At 42.5% G+C, this 23,559-nt stretch overlaps 1 protein-coding gene across 1 annotated transcript in view; it reads left to right on the plus strand.

Moving 5' to 3' along the window:
• Nucleotides 1–492: 492 nt before the first annotated feature.
• Nucleotides 493–23,559, plus strand: part of KYNU (kynureninase) — a 75,885-nt gene continuing 52,818 nt past the window's right edge. Inside the window, exons 1-4 of the mRNA XM_018554052.1 lie at nt 493–531; nt 2,147–2,359; nt 7,268–7,388; nt 19,163–19,245. Of these exons, the coding sequence (XP_018409554.1) occupies nt 2,191–2,359; nt 7,268–7,388; nt 19,163–19,245 (373 nt within the window). The 5' untranslated portion in view covers nt 493–531; nt 2,147–2,190. The remainder of the gene's footprint in view (nt 532–2,146; nt 2,360–7,267; nt 7,389–19,162; nt 19,246–23,559) is intronic.

Consider the following 23,559-nt stretch of genomic DNA (forward strand, 5'->3'; position numbering starts at 1 on the left):
TTGTGATGGTTGTTGATCTAACAGAGAGATAGGGTCTCTCTGTGATGCAGTTACCATGCTTGGCGCAGAAGTGTTTTGAAAACCAGGCAATTCTGTAAATAGCAAATCTGTTCATTCTACTAAATAAAGTATATGCATGAAAGTTTGTCTATTCTGTTGAAAATCCCATAATTCATAAATTGAGTTCGCCTCGATCCCTACATTGCAAATTTATCTACAGATCATATAGATCTACATACATATATTCAGGCAAATTAAAAACCATTGAGTTGGCAATTCTGATTCTCATTAACGGAGAAAACAGTGTTCTTCACTATTAGCAAGCTAACCTCACAGTGTTTGTTTACTTGCAGAGTGAATAACCTTTGGTACCTTCTAGTTATTTGCTGAGTAAAGGGGGTGTGATAAAGAGTCAGGACAGTGACTGCATACTATACAAAGAACTCTGAATGGAATGATTTCATTATTCACTCTGTGAAGTCGTACATTACGTCAAAACGTCAACGACTTTTAATAGCTTATCATCTTAAGGTATGTACTATGTATTCTTACATGCTTTGCACAGTGAGCTACACTCCCATACTCTATACTTTGTCTTCTCTAGTTTTAAAGGGAGCCCAATTATTTAGGCTGCCATTGCTGCACGTGCTTTGACAAAATGCTAGTCACTCGGCTGTCATCCTGGTACTTTGGCTTAAAGCCCAGTTCCAGGTTGTTGGAACTTCTTGCACAGCCTTACAGAGAAACACAAGCACAGTCTGATATGCATGCTGCTCGTGGCTTGGCTTGGAAAACAGGAAGGAAGCCGTAGCTTCATTATCTACCTTATTCAATACAGAGTATACCATAGATATAACAGAACTTATAAACACTGCCATCTAGTGACCGAAATTGTATACTGCAGGAGTTATTGCTATAAGCACAGTATGTGTAGGTTACTGATGCAGCCCATTTCTCATATGGATCAGTGTTTTGTGTTACCTGAAGATGTGCCTTCCTGTCCTAGTGACCTCCATTCCCATCACCTCTTGTCTTGGTGTCACAGGGATGTCACTGGGACACAAAGTAAGGACATTTCCCCCTACAAGAGCCATAGACAGCAATAAAAACCTCTAACTCATCCCCAAGCTATCAAAAAAGTAAAACATCTGGCTAGGGTTGGGCTTAGAAATCAAACATTTGACAAGACTGCTTTGTTCAGTCTATGGGGTGCAGAGACTACTGGGCTCAGTCTAGCAGCCTGGGGGAAGCTGGCTGGAGTGGGGATAAAGTAAGTAAAATAGCTTCTTGTATGTTCCCTAGTCATAAAAAAGCACTTAACCCTTGCAGTACAGTGGCAGATCCACTGCAAGGGTAGTTATTGGGTTTGCCCAGAGATAGGCTTCATATAACGTTGCTGAGAAAGGCTTTCTCAAAAGGAGGTGAGAAATAATATATATATTTCTCTTGGGCTGGAGTGTTTTGGTCTACCTGTGTTAGAACACAAACAGTCTGCATCCAGGGATGTACAGCCATACCTATACACAAGTTATTTATGTACTTATGTATTATTGGTATATATATAGCGCCAACAATTTATGCAGCGCTTTACACAGTGCATATTCACATCAGTCCCTGCCCTCCAGGAGCTTGCAATCTAAGGTCCTTATCTCACCTGCATACATACAAGGGCCAATTTAGAGAGAAGCCAATAAACCTACCAACATATCTTTGGAGTGTGGGAGCAAACCGGAGTACTTGGAGGAAACCCCATGCAAGCACAGGGAGAACATGCAAACTCCTTGCAGATAGTGACCTGGCCTGGATTAGAACCAGGGACCCCCAAGTTTACATTAGGAGCAGTGCTAACCAGCATACATCCGCAGTCTTGTCATTAATTTGTACTGGTGGGCTGCATGCAACACCGGGCACAGAGATCTGCCCATTTTTTATAGTACAGTTTTTGTACAATACACTATTATTTATTTTCTAATAGTCATTTGGCCATAAAAATTGTGAATGCCGCCTGGGAAGAGTTATGCCATTTTTTTTGTAACAGAATAGAAGTTGACATTAAAGCATAGGCATTAATAATCTCTTATGTCAGAAAGTGGATTTTTTTATATATATTTGTTAAATATTCCTGTGGACATTGTCTTCATTTCAGGTCTGGTTAGCGTTGCTCCGTACAGCTAATCTCTTTCCATCACTATGAATTCATCTCTTCATACGTCACCCGTAGCAACATTGGAAAAGCTAGCATCTGAGCTCGGCTGCAGCATAGTCGATGAGAAACTGGCTATTCACTTGGACAATGAAGATGAATTAAAGCATCTTAAACAATGTTTTCACATTCCAGCGAAAAAGGATTTGCCAGCAAGTAAGACATATTTGCTTATTTATTTGAACATTTGGCTTTGATCCTGCATCGTTTTATCATAGCATGAAATGTAATCAAAAGGAAGAACTTTGCTAAGACTACGGAGACTGTGACTTGTGTATAAAAACTCAATGTAAGGGAAATTCTGTGTGATATGAAACCTCCAATCAGATGTCAACATTCATTTTCTCCCTCTTATGGTTATCAACATGACTATCAACATGACAGAGTCATGCACCTCAGCTGAGCAGCTGCACATATGTAAAGGCAAACTATAAAGAAAAAATGTTCATGTGCTCTGAACTCTATGGCTAACCATTAAATGAAAGCCATACCCGAATCAAACTGAAAATGAAGCCTATAGATATATACAGGGAACCCAGTCTACCAGCTTAAGGTTTTGTTTTCTCTTTTACGCATTCCTAAAGTGAACTAGTCCACTCCTATACCTTTTATCAGTAATCTGGTGATCAAGGAACGCCTTTGTAATACCTGTTTCCAATGTAGGAGATGTATTCCTGAATGTGCCTAATGTACGCACCTAAATACATGCACCACAGGCAGTGACAGTACAGGGACCTATAGCAAGGTCCTAGAAAAAGCCAAGTGTGCCCCCCACCTTTAGTCTTTGAACTATTTCAGCAGCATAGTTTGCAGGTCCTGCCTTTTTTGTACCACCCCTTCCTGCTCAAGTTCCCAAGGTGACCACCTCTCCTGCCTACCTCTCACTCCATTCCTGGCTGAAGCCCTGTCAACACACCCATAGGTGGCCCCCAAACACACCCTCTGCAGACTCCCAGACACACCAACTGCAGGCTACCGATCACACCTAATGCTGGCACCTAAACACATCAATTGCAGGCGCCCAAAAATACTAAATGTAGAGCCCCATACTTACCCACTGCTGGCCCTAAACACTCACACTTCAGAATCCCAAACACACCCACTGGAGACACATAAATACACCTACAGCTGGTACCTAGCACACCCACTGATGGACCCCAAACACCCAAACTGCAAGATCCCAAACATGCGTAAAGCAAATATGTTGCGCTCGGTCTAGGTGAACCAACTGCACACTAAAGTGTTAATAAACAAATCTGTCTAAAAATTACAACAATCCGTGTGAAAAAATTGATTCAAGTGGATTATTTACATATGACTATAAGGTTCAACACACAAACATAATAAGAATAATAAAAATCAACACTGGAACCTTCAGAATTAGTGCCAGTGATCAACCTCATTGGTTCGGCATGTATATTTTAAACACGTGAACCTCTGGCTAGCGGTGTAGTAAAACAACACAGAAAACTAAAATTTAAACCGTGATATTAATTCAAGCTGTGAACAAACTTTGAAAAGGAAGGAGGGGCTCTGTGGTGGCCCTCCAATACTCAAAAAAAAACAAAAAAAAAAAAAACGTGCAAATAAATCAAAACTCTAAAATAATAACAGCAAAGAAACTGACATTTCAAGGGGCATGTATCATTACATGCATAACCAACGAACAGCACTTTAAGAAAGGGCAACTTCCTTCTCTCAGTGACACTTGATCAATCTGTCCGGCAGTCCTCCAAACATTCAATGACAATTCCCCAAGAGGGGCTCCTTGTTAAAGAGGTCTTTTAAAGTTCTGGTTTTCCAACCCCTTCTAATGTCTCCTTGTCAAGTACCGGCGTGGGTCTCTCCTTCTCCTTCAGTCACCTGATCCCTCGCCGCCCGGAATGGCGGCGTTCACCTAATGGTGTCCCCCAGGGAAAAATTTGAAGGAAATCCTTCATTCCAGGCGGCGAGGGATCAAGTGACCGAAGGAGAAGGAGAGACCCACGCCGGTACTTGACAAGGAGACATTAGAAGGGGTTGGAAAACCAGAGCGCAAAATATTTGCTTTACATTTGTTCACCTATACACATTGTTGCGGCTGGTCCAATCAGGTAGTTAGGCACGCATTCCCAGTGCAGTGATTTCTGTGATATAAGATCCCAAACATGCCCACTGCAGGCCCCTAAACACACCCATTAGAGGCCCTCAAATATGCCAACTGTAGACCCCTATACACACTCACTGTAGCCACCCAAACATACCCGCTACTGGAACCTAAACACACCCACTTCTGGTCCGCAAACATATCCCATGCAGGCTCCCAAATGCGTCCACTGCAGAATTTAAACCACAGCAGACATCACTTTCACCTAAACACACCCACCGCTGGCCCATACATACCCATTTCTGGCCCCAAACACACCCACTGCTGGCTCCCAAATACACCCACTGTAGGAACCCAAAAACACCCACTAAAGGCCGCTTGCTCTCTCAGTGTGAAAGTACAAAGACATTTCTCACCAACACTATTCAGATATAAACCTTCCTTAGATGTTTGAATAATGAATCTGATTGGTGATCAAGTACATAAAAAAAAACAAATTGTCTATCCAGGTTGGTCTACATTTGCCCGCCACATTCAGGTGCTCATACAGCTCGTCACTGCTAAAAATGTGGATGGCGGCACACTAACATATTCCCCAAGCAGCTTCTTTATTATTAAACAAAATCAATTACACAAGAGATGAACAAGGACTTCTAACATATTTCACCCACACAAGTGTTTAGTCATAAAAGTAACTACATTGTACACACCAAGTACATGGTTAATCTTCAGAGCCCCTAAAGATGGTATGTCATATTAGACAACCCTGGCAGTGAATATCTCACATCTACAAATACCTTTCAGTTCAATATTTCTGTGTTAGCAGTACATTTTATGTTTTTTTTTATAGGAAAGACAGACAGCTAAAAGAAAATTGTAACATGTGTGGCTAGTCCTGGTGCAGCAGGGAATCACTTATAAACCCTAATGCAAGCTTTCATTGATTTGCCTGTTCTTGTGTATAATTTATGGGATAATGCACTCCCTGCTGTAATGCTAGGAACATTAGGATTAACCACAGAGTTCAGAGACCATAAAAATGTACAAAGGTCATGGAACTCCAGAAGTGAATCCACAAGTGCTTAAAATTTTATAGCAGGGGGAAATTATCATTCACAACCTGTCAGACTTTGATGGACGTGGATCTGGTTGAAGCACAATTTCTGAAATTTGTAGACATAGATGGATTCTATATTTAAAGCTGAACTCCAGTCAAAGAGCAAAAATACACACCTGTTCCTACCAAGGGATTATTATTTCCGCCCATACATTCCTGAGAGTTTTGCAACTCTGCCACACAGGGTGGGTTAGATCACCTCCCTGTCCCCGGCATTTGACGGAGCATCAACAGCTCACACTTTACTCCACTCTCTTCTCTTGTCAGAGCATTTGCATGCCCCCACCCTCATTTGGCTGTTATTTTATTTATTAGAGGTATTTATAAAGCCCCAGCAGTTTTTTGCAGCACTTTACATGACTGAGGTAGCATAGATGTCCCTATTCTTTCCCACTACGAGCCACCAAGACCACCCACCACCCGTCCTTGTAAGGAATAAATAGACCACACTCCAAAATGGTATAAAATGGCCTTGGCAGCCTTTTATTAACACATTTGATATAAAAAAAACTGTATATAAACAATTGTCAGAATTACCTAAACAAAGTTGCAGGTCTTTGAAGGCCACACCTTTTCTTGATCCGTTACTTGCAGCAGTATTACAACATGTTAGGCCCTCAGCCGCAACACACCACCTCGGGGACAACCACCAACTGACCGCATACACTCCAAATATCCAATAGAATAGAGGACCCATACCAAGAATAGAGGACCCATACCAAGACAGGTCCCCAAACATTAACCACCAGCACCTATTATTTGATGGCGTCCAAAGACCCCAACTGCATAACTACCCAGAGCCTAACACCAAAATTTGGGCGAAGTTCACTCTTCCTCAGACAATCTCCAACTGCTGAAGAGAAGACCCTCCTACTCAGACCACCGTTTAAGCCCCACCTAACCTTTTGACCTGTCCAATCAGTTAAGTGACCATGTCTCAGGACCAAACCCTTGTTAACCCTTTTTTAGCTTGTCTCCCCTACACACCTAGTCATTTATGCCCTCCGCTTATTTATTTTTTTCTTTTTCGGGCCTTCTTTTCACTGCACATTCATATCAGTCCCTGTCCTCAAGGAGCTTACAATCTCCCTATCTCACATGCATACACACAGGGCCAATTTAGACAGGAGCCAATTAACCCACCAGCATGTCTTTTGGAGCGTGGGAGGACACCAGAGTACCTGGCAGAAACTCACACAAGCACAGGGAGAACATGCAAACTCCTTGCAGATAGTGTCCTGAACGGGATTTGGACCGGGGGCCTCCAGTGATGCTACTCCTCCCTCTCCAAATCTGAGTGCTTCTGTACATGGGATCGCAAGAAGCTTATACTAAGTCACATTTTGCCAACGACACTAACTGCATATAGTTTAAAGCTTGTTCAGACTGGGGATATATAACAGAGAGGCATACTTACCTTATTTGATGCTCCCCCGGCAGTTGGTGTTATTTTCTTCTTCTTCTTTTTCTTATCCACCCCCACTATGTCCTCATATACAATGGCAGACCTCTGGGTGATGATTTTGGCGAAGGGCAGCGGCGTCAGGGCACTGGTCTTCCTTTGGGAGGAAATCTATGGGAGGGAGAAAGTAAGTAATTCTGTCTATTACAGCCCACTAGACTAAATGAGCATTAGAGACTTACTATTCAGGGGATTGGGGCTGCCATAATGAGGTTTCTTATCAGCTGACGGTATTTTAGCTTTTATTTTTTTAATGAATGCATAACTGCATTAATTGTTGTTTTTTTTATATCTGCCTGAAATTTAGCTTTAAACACATATGACTGAGCTATACTCAATGTATTTTTTCTATTGTAGCATAGCATACTATTTATTTGACTTTGCCCTTTTTTTATGAAGTGGAGAAATCTCTTACTAACGAAGAAGACAATTGCATATACTTCTGTGGCAACTCCCTTGGGCTTCAACCAAAGAAGGTCAAACCCTATATTGAGGAAGAACTGGACAAATGGGCAAAACTGTAAGTGTATGACAACGGGATTGACATTTGTTGAGTTGCGTTGCAGTGTGTTTAAAAGAGAACTATGGGGTAAATATTTTATCACATAGTTCTCTTTAGGGTCATGGGAGGATATTATACTAATATATACTAACATCCTCCATTCACCCAAAGCTCAGCATATAGCGAGCTATATACTGAGAGCGACGCAGCTTGGACGGATCCCGACAATACTGTCGTGATCGACCCAGCTGCGTGAGTGACACTTGGCTCTGCCTTTCTAGAGACAGTGCCAGCTCTGCCCGCCACCTCCTCCGTTCGATTAGCGCTGGAGGATCGGAGAGGGGAGAGGGGAATCCCTGTGGGGAGCCGTGACTGACAGTCACCACTCTCTGCATGGAGATGATCGGGAAGTGAGCAAGCGACGGTATGTGTTCACTCACTTCACAATATATAGAGCCGACGTGTGACAGTTTCAATGTCACATGTCAGCTCTAACTATGAGGATTAGTGTAAATCACTCACCTCATAGTTCTCCTTTAAGGAACCCTTGACGTGAGAGAAGAGAATTATGTAGATTGGCATTGCTGTATCTCTCTTTAGTATGGAGATCAGGAATTCTGTATTGTTTATTGCAGAGTATGTGGAGATTCTGAAAGCTGTTTCAGTATGGAAGCCAGACACTTAGCCGAGTCATTAACATTTTCAAAAGAAAGCCAGCAATGGCAGCCCCTTTACTTTTCTTATAACGGGAGGTACTTTGAACACTTTGGAATTTTGAAGGACTCCATTTAAATTGGCATGAATAGCAACATAACATAAAGTAACACATTGCTGTCCTATTGATAACAACACATGTCCTCTTGTCCATGCATGTTACTTCCTTTTAAAAATCCATATACCAAGAAAATGAGCAAAGCAGTTGCATCCAGATCTATTGAAAATCAGACTGACTCTCAATTTACAAAGTATATGGAACCGTTTTTTCTGTATGTTCAACCCCTGCACCCGCAACTCTGGGCAGCCATGTGAGACAATCTGGCAAGGGTCGGCAACATATTTAGCACTGTAGATGAGACAGTGTGTATCTGGAATCTGATTCTATTTCCTTCCCCCTCCTCCTAGTGACAAGGTTGCTTTAATATATTTTTCCTTTAATTTTCGTTAATGACAATCATTTGTATTTCATAGCATCTTTAATGACCCCATAGCATCAAATTATTTTAGTACTACAACTTCCTTACAAAGGGGGTGAAAAGTTGTAATGGCAATTGACCTATATGAGGTGTTATAGACCATTACAATTCTTAGGGACAGTGTCAATGACACTGCACCCTGGCATCACATGATGTGTATGTGTCATACATTTTTAAAAGTGTACATTATTTCTTAACTACATAAGTCAACAGCACACCATATGATTAATTTTAAAAAAAGTATTTTAGCTAGTTTTTGCTGCCACATGTGATTTTTTTTTTTAGCATGCATAGTCAAAATTGAGCATTTGAATTTTATTAGCTGCTATGGTAATAGAGCAATTGAAGATTTGTTGCTTTAGTGCACTAGACACTGTGTTGAGTATATGCAGCAAATTGGACCGCAATTGTGTGCGATTATGGGCTGATAACAAAGGGCAGCTTTGTGTGTGTCACCAAAAATTGCACGCTGATGATCTCAAAAAGAAAAAAAGAAAATCACAATACTTTAACATTAAAATGAATCCCAAAATACTAACCCTAGAACAATAGAACCCAAAACCGTTTTTGTAATTTGTCTCCATATATTATAATTTTTTTGGGAGAAAATAAAAAAAAAGTATAATTAAAAAAAAAATAGAATAAAATATCCTCAAAAAAGAGGGGGCAAGCAGCAGCTAAGCAGAAACAGAACTTGTTGCTGGCACAAGCAAAACAAAGGAGTCCTAAAAAGGAAGGTTTATTCACTGTGAATGCAATGGGTGGTACACAGTCACACCACAATGCAATGCCCAGTAATGGAGCACTGATGCCACTGAACAGCACAGTAGGAGTGTACACTTCACTCTCTGCAGTCCACCATGGTGCAATTCACTGTAATGTATGAATGGCAATATGCAACACCGAATATAGCACTTTATGCTATCCCTTAGTAACACCAACACACACTGACAAAAGAATACCGGGAGAGCAAACATGTTAGGGAAGGAGCTGGGACATTTTTAAAGCCCCACTATCGTCCATACTTTTTCACCTACAGTTTACAGGTGAGGCAAAGCACAATGAGGTTCACTTTTGGATGAACTTGCCTATTGTTCGCCATTTGGGCGAAGGGTCAACATGCAGAGTTCGCTATGAACACAACTCGACAGCAAATGCAAACGTCATCATTAGAGAGGTGTGAGTATTGGTGCCCAGGCTATATTACCTATCTGCAGTGGGAAAAACGAAGACTGCCAACCACAAGAGTGACTGCAAAGAATGCTCTGGCTGGTGGTTTTCAGTTTTCAATTTAGCCGTTTACCTGGAGTTCAGTTTTTGTATGCATTCAGGATCTATGTCTTTAAAAAAAAGTTTCCAATATTTTAGTAAGACAATATATATTTTATAACTTAAACAACTATTTTGATTACTAAATAGCCAAGGAGTACTTCTCATATTTTCAGTATACTTGAATATAACATTGGTGACTACACATTACAGATGTGCTTTGGCATGGCAGTCTGGCGTCAACGTGTATTTGCAATTGTATGCAATAAAAACCTCTGTTTTTAACCTGAATAGTTGATACAGTTTAGTTTGTTTTGTTTTTTTTCTGGCTGGCTGGCAAACGTTCTGGGGACCCCCTTTGTATTGTTTTGTATGTTGCCCTGCCCATGTGCATCTTTCTCCTTTTTGCTAGTTTCAAATTCATTCAAACTGCTACCATTGTTGCTCCTCTGTATATATGCTAAATGTATTCCAGTATGTTTAAATGCATTGAAATGTATTGAAATTAATTTCATGAGAAGCCACTGAATCAAAAAAGCACAGGGCTGTGTCCATATACCGAGCAGCTGAATGCATATCAAACAGGCACGTGATAGTTGCAACCCAGGTGAACTGCACCATTTCCTAATAGGAATGTATGGCTTCTATTTTAAAAAGGCAGTCCACCCAAAAGAAGTGCTTTAGGTGTAGGGGGAATCTGATGGTGTCAGCCCATGAGTGTTTACATGTCTTGGATACTCAAGCTATACAATTTCATTTCCAAGGGTCCTGTGCTGGCCAGGCTTTCGGAAATCTACACTTGGCCCACAGGAATATTATTTCATCCAAAGAGTCAAGAAAAACACTACACAAAAGGACAGTATAACATATCACACTTTTCCAAATTAACCTATATAGTCCACTGTCATAATAGCTGGTATTTTTTTTTTTTGGAGGGTAGGTTCTCTTTTAAGTACGCCTTTCAGTAGAGAAGTTCAGGAGCTGCAATGTATGGCTTCCCTCTGAAATTGCCAGTATCCTGGCAATTATCTAGCTTTAATACTTTGAGGTCACTGTCCCAGAACCCGTGTGTATAAGAAATGTAGGTGTAACAGTAAATGAGCTTTAAAACAAGCCCTCACTAACCTTTGCATCTACAAGCACGGTGGAGCAATTCATCCAACAGAAGCACTTAAGTTGCCCTAGTCGTTTTATCAGCTAAGCTTCCTCCACCTTACCATCAAAGCAGTGACTTAACTGACTTTACAGCTTACTAACCCTGACCCCCCGCCCAACAGTAACTAAACGGCACCCTGCTCCCCCATCCAGCAACTCTTGATCTTTGTTTAGAGTAGAGGTTACATGGACCACAACTGTGAACTAGAACTGTGGTCAGACTATAGACATCCAAATATTTACATTTTCTTGAGCTGTTGAGTCACTGTTGAAAGGGGTTAGCAATGTGGGGTGTTGAGTCACTTTGAGAGGGGGGGAGCAACTGCTATAAGGGGTAACAGGGTGAGCTGAGCTGCTGAGTCACTGCTGGGAAATGGAGCTGAGCTGCTGAGTGAATACTTTGTTGACTTCAGTTCTTCTGCTCCTGAACCTGAAAAATAAGTTGCTCCATAGTGCCTGTAGTCACAAAGGTCAGCGAGGGCACAATTTAAAGCTCATTCACTGCTTGTTAAGCATATGTAAGTGCTTCATAATGTCAATTTCCTGGCCAGAAATTTACTTTTGAAATAACTATTTTGCAATCTTATTTTGCTACATAAAATGCCTGTGTTCCAAACATCTAAAGTTGTTTCTGTTAACCTTGTTCATGGCAAATGTTTAGCTTTCTTTAAAGCTCATTCCAGTGACAAGGTCGACAGTGATGATCAAATGGATTCCTGGAATTAACTTCAGAATTTATGTACAAAGGGTGTGAAGATGATTCAAGCCATCACAAGCCTGAAGTGCTTAAAACCATTAGTAGCAGCACTTAGATTCCCCCTAGCATTCCCTGTCACCGTGGGATTTAGCAATTAGACGGCCAATATTGAGCTGCTAGCAGAGAAAGTAGAGGTGAAAGAAGTCAGCACTCATTAAAGTTTTTTTTCTTTTTTTTCCAAGCCACGTTTGGCTTTTAATCATTTGTAACGTTCTGCATTATTGGAATTGGTTGATGGATCAATAATAAAATGATGACAGAAATCAACAATTAATTACTTAAGGTCTGGCTTTCAGAAACGGAAAAGAGGGGCACAGCATTTATTTAGTACCCCTGAAATGGGTGTAGCACAGTAACACGGTCAGTAAAGTCAGAAAAGACAGAAAGCCATCAAGTTTAAAGCAAAGCTGCGATTTGGCCAGGCGAAGTGAAGCAAAGAGATTATTTAAATGAGTATCTACAAGTTTGTATTTAAGTTATGGCTGTAAGTAGGAAATATTTAAAGCATATCTAAACCCAAAAACAAAAATGTCATATATTGCAGCTTTCTAGTCATTGAATAAGTAAGATGCATTCATTTGTTTCAGGATTTTTTTCCTTAATTTTTCCCCGAGAAACTTTTCAGATAACACACTTCCTGTCCTAGGATGGCTACACTCACTTTACTGTATCTATGTAGGCACCATGCATGTCACACAGGGACGTCCCGAGACCGGGTGACACCCCACAGTGACATCATCGTGCATGCACAGCCATCTTGGTGATGGATGCCGGCAGAGAAAGGGGGACGTTCACCCGGCGGGCTGAGCTATGCCACCAAGTCCCCTCCTCTCTCCTGACATTGTTGTGCTCTCGGTCCATGACCGAGTGCCCGACTTTTTAGAGGGGGTGAAACCAAAATGACTGTTAGTCATTTTGGTGTCACCCCTCCAATGGTGTCACCCGGGTGCAGGCTGCAACCCCCGCATCCCCCTTGTGACACCGCTGATGTTACGATAGACTGCCCTTAACCTGATATGGACTACAAATACATTTTCTTCATCTCCATGGGGGTGGGATAATTTGTAGTTTACAGAAGATAGATGGGAAAGAATATGACATTGTCTGTGATCCCATTTAAGCTCAAAGGAAGTGACAAGGAAACTTCTGTCAGGATCAACAGGTATTTACTGTACTTGTGTTCTGCAAGGATGACTTACTTCACAGTACATGCAGCTACAGAGATCAGGTACATTTTGAGGCGCCTTTACTGCTTGTCAAGAATAAGTAGTATGTATGTAGGTCCCAAGTTTGGTCACAAGTGCACCCAAATAGAGGGTTAGGTATAATCTGGGGTTTGAAAGATCGGTTCACTTAAAACATTTTAGTGATGCTGGAAACCATATAATGACTTTGTATACCTTTTTATTGTAACAAGTATATTTTGAGATCTTTAAAATATATATTATAATTTTTAATATATTACAACGTGTTCACCCCCGAAGGAGCCGCCAGAATAACCAGCGTCATCACTAGTTGTCTAGAGGCTTTGGTCTTCAGCTGCCCCATTAGCATTTAACCGCCTCTTCTAGTGCCCACAAAGCTGACATCCACTCCAGAAGTATAATGCTGAAGAACTTTTATTAACATCTTCACACCGGGGAGAGAGGGTATAGGGATCCTAGACATCCAGGCAAGTACAGACACTGGCTCCAGACTGCCCAGTCCCTTTTAGCAATTCAATGTAGATCCGTTTGTAGTACAGCAAATAGGAATTTGAGTTGCAGATGAGCAGGGATGAGCACAAATGCTTAACAGAAGAGACACCAGACTTGCTCCTGAGGTCCTCTATGTTCCAGGCACCTCCAGAAGCCATCAGCTTCCCTGGTTCTCCTCCTCTGACAACAGCACAGCCTCTTCCATACTTGAGGCCTAGGGAAACACTTCCCGCACTCCAGCATCTCCACCACCAGGCCTTGGGGGTGGCTGGACAGCACCAGCCCTGGACTAATCCATGGCTGGCACAAGACAAGACTGAGCACATGGAAAGTCCCTCCAGTATATGTACCCTATCCCAACATGCAACACTGGTTGAGAGAGACCCAGTGATTGGCTGGGGAATGGCACATACACTCAAAGTGTCCCTTATTGGATGTTCCAGACTAGAGCAGGGTTACACTCCACCTAGGTAGGTACAATGAATGCCAGAACACCAGGTTTTCAAAAGTCCCAGGCACAATAATACTTACTATGCAATGATGGGTATGCATGAAAAGAATGTAGGAGAGAGCAGAAGTCCTGTTTAAAAAAGAACTCCATGACATCTTTGCATTAACTATTGCAGTGGGGCTACCCCTGCACTGAAAGGGTTAAGTAGGGTCTTACAAATTAAAGTTATACTTACCCAAACCTCGCAGACGGACAGCTGATACAACGCTTACTCCAGCCTGTGTTCTTGCGTTCCAGTGATGGTATGTCCCCCTGGGTCCTTATGTCCTATACACAGTATATTGGACATGATGACTTACAGGACCTTAGACTGCTGGCAGAGGGGGAGAGAGGCTCCAGGGACAAGTCTATGAGCACGTTGGTTCCAATGATCAGGTGAGCATAACTTTTTTTTTTTTTTTAGCACCTAGACACAAACACTTAACCCTTGCAGTGTGGGGCTATTCTTTAAATGCAAATAGAAGAAATACCTGAATTGTAATTACTTTTTGTAATCCCCTTTACAACAATACTCTCACTTGGAGAGAAAGAGGTAGCAGCAGGGGCCAGTCAGGTGTCAGCATGTACCTTTCCAGCCCATATGAATGCAGAACAGGAGGACAGAGCAGAAAGATGACCTCATCAGTCTATTCACAATTCAATCACAGGCTGGGGAAGGGACAAGACCTGTAAGTGGCAATTTTACTGCAGTCTATGTGGTAGAGTTTTGGAAACCTTAGGACTGGATGGACAGAAATACAAATCCTTTTGCAGGTACTGTAACTCCCCTCTATGTATTTGTTTTGCTTATTTAGCTGTTTGCTGGAAATTCAGCTTCTAAGTAAAAAAAAAAAAAAAGTTCAGTACAAATCTCATCTTGCAGTAATGTTGTGAGTCCCTAGTAAATCATCAAACTGAATTTTTACACCCGTAGGTTTAACCTACAACAAAATGGCTGCACCTCAGCTGTTTGTCTCTGACCGGTTCTCTTCAAAGTCATCCAAGTGCACATAAATCATCTTGCAATATGCTGAACTTTAAAAAGATACATTTTCCTAATACTATTTTTTCTTTACTTTTTAGACTATTCTGACCAGCTCAGCAGTTTCCGTCACCGTTTAAGGTGTCACACTCCATCCCCCTTTAAAATCTATTTTCTCCTTATGGGAATGTTACGATTCAAACCCCCAGCCCGGGCCACCAGCAGCTATTTTGAAAGATGTGACAAGCTAAAGAACCTTTAACCCTGTGAGCTCCTTCAGCGACGTCAATGTTAATTATTTCAGCGCCTAAAAAGTCCGGGAAGACGAAGGATTATACCAGATCTGCATAGCATTTTACAGCAGACTGCAAATATGATAGGACACAGAGAGATCGGTGCCAGCAGCAAAACCGCCATTATAAGCGCTGATTAGAATAACATTTTATGCCGAGTTTTCACGGCCCAGTTCTGCAACAATCACTCAGAATATGCGCTATGTGCTCAGGAATATTATTACTGTACAGTATAGGAGAAAGCTGAACATGTTTATTTATTGCTTTTAAGCAAAAGAATATCCAATGGTCAATTTGTGTTAGTGATGCACTCTTGCAGTCCAGTATAACTGATCCTGGGAGAGCACATCTCCCAGCTTTGGAACCTAAGAAAGAGGGGCACTTTGGGACTGAGAAGATATTCAGAATGTGCCATTCCAAAAAAAATGTGGCTACATTGTGCTGAATATTGGGCATGACTTAGAGCAGTGCTTCTTAAAGTGTGGGTCGCGACCCCACATGGGGTCACGCAAGTGAGCAGGTGGGGTCGCGATCTGAATCCCCGGCAAGGATGGACATCAGGCAGGTACGGCTGGTACTTGTGTGAGGGGCCCAGGCGGCCTGGGCCCCTCACACAAGTACCATGTGCTTTGTTTAATGTGCAGTATAGCGTAGTTGTTAAGATCGCGGGCCCCCCCTGTGCACTTGGTACCTTCCTGACCACGTGCGCACAGGAACTTTTTTTTTCCATTGATGGAACTTTCTTTAACCCAGCAAAAGTGGAGCACAGCTGCTGGAGGTTAAGGTAAGAAGGAGGGAGAGGGGGAGGGGGTAGTAGTTGATAATGACAGAGACAACGACCAACTGTCCATCCACGGCAGGGGAGGGGGAGGAGACAGACAGACCAATGTGAGGAAGGGGGGGGTGGAGAGAAGAGGAGAGAGACACTGACTGACGCATGTTGGGGGGTGGAGAGAAGAGGAGAGAGACACTGACCGACACGCTAGGGGGGGAGAGACGAGGAGAGAGACACTGACCGACGCTAGGGGGGAGAGGAGGAGAGAGACACCGACCGATGCTGGGCGGGGGGAGAGGAGAGAGACACCGACCGACCCTAGATGAGGGGGGAAACACCGACGCAGGGGGGAAAGAGGGGAGAGGCACCGTCCGACGCTGGGGTCATGTAAAAATGTCCTCGGCCAAAAAGGGGTCAAGAGTGGAGAAAGTTTAAGAAGGCCTGACTTAGAGGACCATGGTTAAATGGTCCCTTGCACATAATGTAGACTGAACCTACATTTTGTACATTAAGGATGCACCAATAACATTACTGGTATCGGTGACGATACTTAGTGTTTGGGCGGTACTCAACCAAATGTTCTGATACGCCCGATACTGGAACTTCCGGTCAGAGGGAGATTTCCTCTGACCAGCAGTGCCACAAGGGAATATGGAGCCAGCTTCATGCTATTTGGCCAGCACGATGCTGAGTGGCTGGGAAGCCATTATCCGCTGCCCAGATTCTTGATTGCCTGTGAAGCTGGCTCCATGCTATCGGAAGTACTGGTATTGGTACTCGGTACCGGCCAGTACTGAAAGAAAAATATTGGTACTTGTACTCGATACCAAAAGAACGGTATTGGTGCATTCCCAGTACCCGGGCTGTAGTCATTGTACCCACAAAATACTTACTTGCAAAATACTTACATAATTACTGTGCTATATGAAAGAGTTTCTCATAAATATAAGAATCAAAAATAAAAACAATACAATTAGCAACTGTGTTAAAAATCAACACTTTGTAATATACAACATAGTATATAGAGTGCAAGGGTCGTGTCTATGTAAAGTACTACACAGCACATAGAGTATAGCAGTCAGGATAATGCAATTCACAGCATAGAGCAAGGGTAGCCAAACTCTGGCCCTCCAGCTGTGGTGAAACTACAAATCCCATGATGCATCTCTCTCCGGGAGTCATGTTTGTGGCTGTGAGAATCTTGCAATGCCTCATGGGATTTGTAGTTCCAACACAGCTGGAGGGCCGGAGTTTGGCTACCCCTGGCATAGAGTATAGAATGGAACAGTAAGAAGCATGTATTACACATTGCTATGTTGTATGTCTGTCTAATAAAATGCAACAACAAAACGCTATTGCTGGCAGAGGCTAGAGACGGGCAAGGACTTGGGCAGCGGCCAGAGACAGGTGGGCGGCCATTGCAGGGTCTCCATCCATGTAGCACAGCAATGCTAAGCCTGTGTACAGCAGATGGATCATAGAACATCCTGTACAGGGAGGAGGTCTCCTTTTACCCCAGGGCTTCTAGTGTTTCCAGTAATTTGGCCTCCATTCTCTGATCACTTCAACCAGCTCAGCCTGCAGTCAGTAATTGCCTCCAGGCTAACAAAAATACAAGTCACTGCTGCAGTGGAACTTCTAAAATAAAGGTTTGGGGTGGTGGCAGTGCTATGTCTGTGATATACAGTAATGTAACACAGACATATGGGGTGTTGCACTAGTATGTGACATTTTGTCAAATGACCAGTAGCTGGAAGTGGGGATAGAAGACTTGTATAGGCACTGTATACTAGATTGAGTTTTCCAGCAGCCAGCAGTGGGACATAGGATGGGACAGATCCATGGAAACTGACACAGTTGAGAGGTATGGGGGAGGAAGGGGTAGGAATGGGAGCCAGTCAGGTGTTTTGCATTCAAATATGTTAACATTCAAACTGCTGATATGAGGATAGAGCAGCATGAGCAGAGAGAGGGATGACTTAATTTGTCCTCTGCTGCCCTTTCATTGCCCATGCAGATGACAGTGGGTGGACAGAAGACACCACTATATTCTTTAGCTTTATGTGATATCATCCACCTAGCTATGATAAGAGCTGCATAAATCACAGGAAAAGATATACAAGAAAAAACATCTTCCATGTATGTATTTCCTCTGTGTGTTTAGCTGTATGGCTGGTGTTCAGCTTAAAAGCAAACCTGTGGTCTATACCTTGAATGGTTTGTGGCGTTTAGCTGGCATAATCATACATTGGCCACCAATGAGTCCGTTACATTTAATGGCCAGGTAAGATGCCTGGGGAGTTCAGAAGGAGGTATGCCAAAGTACAATCATGTGAACTATGGATACAAATTACATAATAAAGTGCCTTGGGTCATCCTAATGTCTGGAAATGTGCTGAGGATGTAAGCATGTAGAGGTAAGTAAGCATTTGTAGGTGTCTGTTGTACAGTGGAAGAAGCAGTTTAACCCATTTTAAAAGGTTACCACTGCGCTGTGTGAGAGTGGTGTTGTATCATTAAGGGTCCCACGCACCTCCTGCACAGTACCGTAATCAACAACATTGCTCAGGGAAAGTAAGCCTTGTGGGTTGGAGCACAGTAGTTGTGAATGTGAGAGTGTGTGGGACCATTGGAGATAGATCACTGCTCTCAAGCAGAGAGCAGCAGTACTAATCTCCAGCACACTGCTAGAGAAAAGGAGATTGGCATAGGGCTGGAGAATTAATAAAAGGAAAAGGTGAATGTGTTATTTTTTTATGCAGAATGATTTTATTAAACACAACAAAAAAATAATCTTCAATTGGGTTCCACCTTGATGGGTCAAACTTCATTACCAAAAAAATATGAGAAAACAGACTTCACCGATGAGTATTACTTGAAATGCTTAACATGTTAGAGTAGTCAAGACCCTATTTCCATTTAAAATAAATTGTATTCAAGATGGTCACCTTTAGGATGGCAGAGGGGTTCTCAAACAGATACTCGTACAAAAGGTGTTTTATATATTTTACTGGAGTTGCCCTTTATATGTATTTATTCCTGGATACTTGACAAATACAATATACCATTAACACACTGTACACTTTAATATCTATTGTTACGGTAAGTCAGACCATAATTATTTCATTTAATAGTCATACATTTTGTTAATATATTTATGACTTCAGCTATCTCTGTTTAGGGGAGTCCATGGCCATTTCATCGGTACGCGTCCGTGGGCACTGGGTGATGAATGTATTGTGGATCTCATGGCAAAAATTGTTGGTAAGTGTCATACTCACTTAAAGTACAGCCACTTGTCTCCAAACTTTTTTCTAATTTATCCAGCTGGTAGTAGGTGTTCTAAGTCATTCTTCAGTTGTTATGTATTTAATATGTTCAACAGTATGCACCGATACCTTGTAAGCACCTGACAGAGTAAAATTACAGAGCATTTTCTTCATACCTTTGATCAGTTTATGACACACAATTCTTTTAGAATTCTGCATGAGCCGCACAGAGCCTTTTGAAAGGAGAATTATGGGGAGAGGGAAATACACCCTTCCTCATAATTAGAGCCAATGTGTGACACTGAAGTTGTCACATGTTGGCTCTATCGATTGGGAACCGAGCGATCACATACCTCTAATTGCTCAGTTCCCGATCATCTCCCTGCAGATAGTGGTGATTGTCAGTAATCGCTCCCCGCAGAGACTCCCCCCTCCCCACTCCGATCCTCCAGCGCTAACTGGAGGAATGGACAGGTGAGGGGGCGGGCACAGCTTGCTCTACCGCTAGAGAAGCAGAGTCAGCTGTCACTCAGGTAGCGGGGTGGATCCTGATAATATTGTCGGGATCCTTTCCGGCTTCAGTGCGGCTCTACTCTGTCAGCATATAGCGGGCAATAGCATGCTATTATTAGCTGAGTTTTGGGACGCAGGCGGACATAGTATATGTCTTCATGTGACCCTAAAGAGAACTATTGCCAAAAAAGGCTGGCCCATAGTTCTCTTCTAAATCACAATTGAAGTCTATGTATGTATTATTGAGGCTCTAGTTGGGCTTTAGTGACACTAAACTCAGGAGTTATAGCTTAAACAAGCATTCAATAGCTTACCTATTAACAAAAATGTATCTTATTTCTGTATTACTCAGCTGTAGATCCTCAAATCATCTACAAATTCGTGCTGACACTGTCCTTCCTTCTGGAAGGTGGCTAGTTTCGTTCCCCATGGTCTCTGTGTATATTGTAAAGTAGTCACCGCTCCAAGCTCGCTCCTGTGATGGACTACAACCTCACATTGAGTTTACTAATTTGTATTGAACTTGTAGTCGATTCTTTACAACACACAGGGACCATGGGGAACAAAAGTGGCCCCCCTCCAGAAGGAAAGACAGTGTCAGTGTGAATTTTAAAGATGATGATTGGAGGATCTTCAGCTGAGTGATACACAAATAAGATGTTTTTTAACCTCCCTGGCGGTAATCACGCGTCTGGCTCGGGGTGAATTTTCAATGCTAGGAGCGGTAAACCCCGAGTCTGGTCAGACTCGGGGAACCATGAAAAACAATGTACCGCTTTTGGTACACAATTCCTGACATAATCATACCGCCAGGGAGGTTAATAGCTACAATTAATTGTTTTAACTTGTTTGTTAATAGTTAAGGTACTTGAATGCATTTTTAAGATTTAACTCCTGAGTTTGGCGTCACTTTAAGATGTGGCACCATTCACAAAACAAGGTGGCATGGCACCTTCACTTTCTCTCTTTTGGAAAACACAAGAATGCTTATTTTTAGGTGTGTAAAAAATCCAATATTGGCTACTGCAAAATTAAAAGCATTTAAGGATGTATTTGTTAAATCTGTTTCTAGGTCTAAGTCTATTTATATTAAGTCTTTTCCCCATGCTTTGTATATGCTTAGCAAGACAAAGCTATGTTTAATGGTTACTATCCTAGAGGTAATACCAGAACGATATAAAATATTAAAGCAGTGAAATCCAAGCATATTACTTAAACCAATCATTGTTTTCTAGGAATTGATGATTTTTTTAAAGGATACTTTTAAAAAAATTCATCTATGCCTAGAAAACAATGGTTGTTTTTAAGTGATTTGCTTGGATTTTTCCTGCTGTATTATATTATTTTTATTTCTGCCTGTGATATCTAACCATTAAACCTAGCTTTGTCTTGCTCAGCGTTTGAATAGCATGGGGAAAAAAGACTTAATAGAAATCTATTTTTGGACAGTGATGGATTATTTCAATCACTGTTTTGGGTGATCCAAGAGAGAGTGGTATTTGTTTAATTAATCATGAAAGTGAAGGATCAGCTTTTCATGCAAAATTATGTCTGCATGGTAGAAGTGAGTGCTGGATTGCATTTATTAGTTGCAGTTAATAAAACAGCAATGCCACCATTCCAGATTTGTGTATCGGGAACGGACATTGGCAGGCTTTTGTTTTCAGCGTTTGTTGTGTGCCCATATGGATTTTAATGAGTGCCAAACACACGAAAAGTTGTGTAGCAAATTATGAGACTTCCATTGCACATTTGCCCAAGCTCAACAAACCTCCAAAGGACACTGGATGAACATTTTGGCTCACAAGCACTCCAATAGTGCTTATCTTGATGACAAAACTCCATCTAAGAAAAATCTTGACTCTCTTGACCAGGATGAATTCCAACATGGCTAGGAAGCACCTTTAACATGTCACATGTACTTGTAGGAAAGACCTTTAGGTCCCCAAACAAATCAGGATCTACAACTACTACAATATCCATTTAGCTTGATGATGGTTATAATTCAAAGCCTGCCTTTCTCTGAAAATGTAAACCTCATGACTCATGGCTTCTATATTAATCAATGCCCCCCTCACTTCTCCTCAATCTTCTTAGTTGCACAACAACCCAGTCATTCATCATCAGATATAGGGATATGGTGGGGTTTTAGTTAAAGTTGTGCTTTAACATCACTGGCACATTAGCAAGGGCACTAGCAAGCTGAGCTAAATACACAGCTGTTGGCGTTCGTTGACAGGCATAGTGCTGATGCACCAATCCTGGTTACTTTTTTGTTGCTAGAACTTCATTGAAAGGTCATGGGTGAACATGGATGAAAGGTCATGGGTGAACAGCGTAGTGCAATGTGGTTGTACCTTGTCACACCACTAGGCACTGAAAGAAGTACTGTGGGCCTTATTTTCAGTGTACACCAACACGATATGGTGGTGAGAACTGTGCCTATTGAAAACAGGGCAGGCTGCCTTGTCTTTGCACTGGGGCTGCAATAGCTGTCTTTTCCATCACAGCCCCAATACATAGGCAATTTAACCTGAATGGACTCTAAAATGTATATATAGCTTATTTTTGGTTTCAGCTAAAGCTGTGAAAGGGTTGAAAACCCCCCTTCAGGTTATATTATGCTGTCTCTTTTACTTGCCTTGCGTTGTTTGGTGGGATGTCAGTCGTCTGTTGTCCTGTTGATTGAAGATAGCGAGGAAGCCGAGGTGGTGGCGGTATGTTCTTTACTTGTCACGCGTTGTTTGGTGGGATGTCTAACGTCTGTTGTCCTGTTGATTGAAGATAGCGAGGAAGCCGAGGCGGTGGCGGTGTGTTCTTTACTTGCCTTAGATAAGGAGTGTTATAAAATCATCGGCGACGAGTGAAGATGGATGGTTCTGGTGTTCCAAGGTGGGATGTCTGTTGCCTGTTGTTCTGTTGGTCGAGGGTGGCGAGGAGGTAGAGGCGGTGTCTTCACTTGCTGGTCAAAGAGGGGAGTTATTTGGCGGTTATGTCCTAGGGGGGGGAGGGATGAGTCCAAGGTCTTCGCCGGTTACAAACAAGGCTACGCGTTTCGAAGTAAATCACTTCTTTTTTTTTCAAGCCAGGAGGCCTCCCTGGCTTGAAAAAGAAGTGCTTTACTTCGAAACGCGTAGCCTTGTTTGTTACACACCCAGCCGCCACCTGGATCACGACCACAGCATCGCGGTACTACGGCCTCTCGTGTCCCTCTTTCTCCCCCCCCTCCGCCTCGATTAATACATACACAGCCTCCACCCGACCCGTGCCCGGGAGTTCCGCCAGCACCGGGTTAGAACTGAGTGCCCCACTTTAGCCTGCAACCACCGCCAGACACCTGGATCACTGCCACAGCATCGCGGGATTACGAGGCGCCTGTGTCCTTATCTAAGGCAAGTAAAAGAACACACTGCCACCGCCTCGGATTCCTCGCTATCTTCAATCAACAGGACAACAGACGACAGACATCCCACCAAACTACGCAAGGCAAGTAAAGAACACACCGCCACCGCCTCGGCTTCCTCGCTATCTTCAATCAACAGGACTACAGACGACAGACATCCCACCAAACAACGGGCCACTGCAAAGACCATCTGGAACACCGAAACCACCCACCTCTACTCCTCGCCGATGATATCGCAACACTCCTTACCTAAGGGTAAGTTACTACATTTGTTTTGAGTTATTTTTCACACAATTTTACTCATCTCCATATCACACATTTATGTTTTCTGGGTCATTCTGGAGAAATTGGATCTACCACTGAAGGTCGGGAATCACAACTGGCCCTTATTTT

Source organism: Nanorana parkeri, unplaced genomic scaffold, assembly GCF_000935625.1.
Source record: "Nanorana parkeri isolate BGI_ZX_2015 unplaced genomic scaffold, ASM93562v1 scaffold140, whole genome shotgun sequence".
Lineage (NCBI taxonomy): Eukaryota > Metazoa > Chordata > Amphibia > Anura > Dicroglossidae > Nanorana > Nanorana parkeri.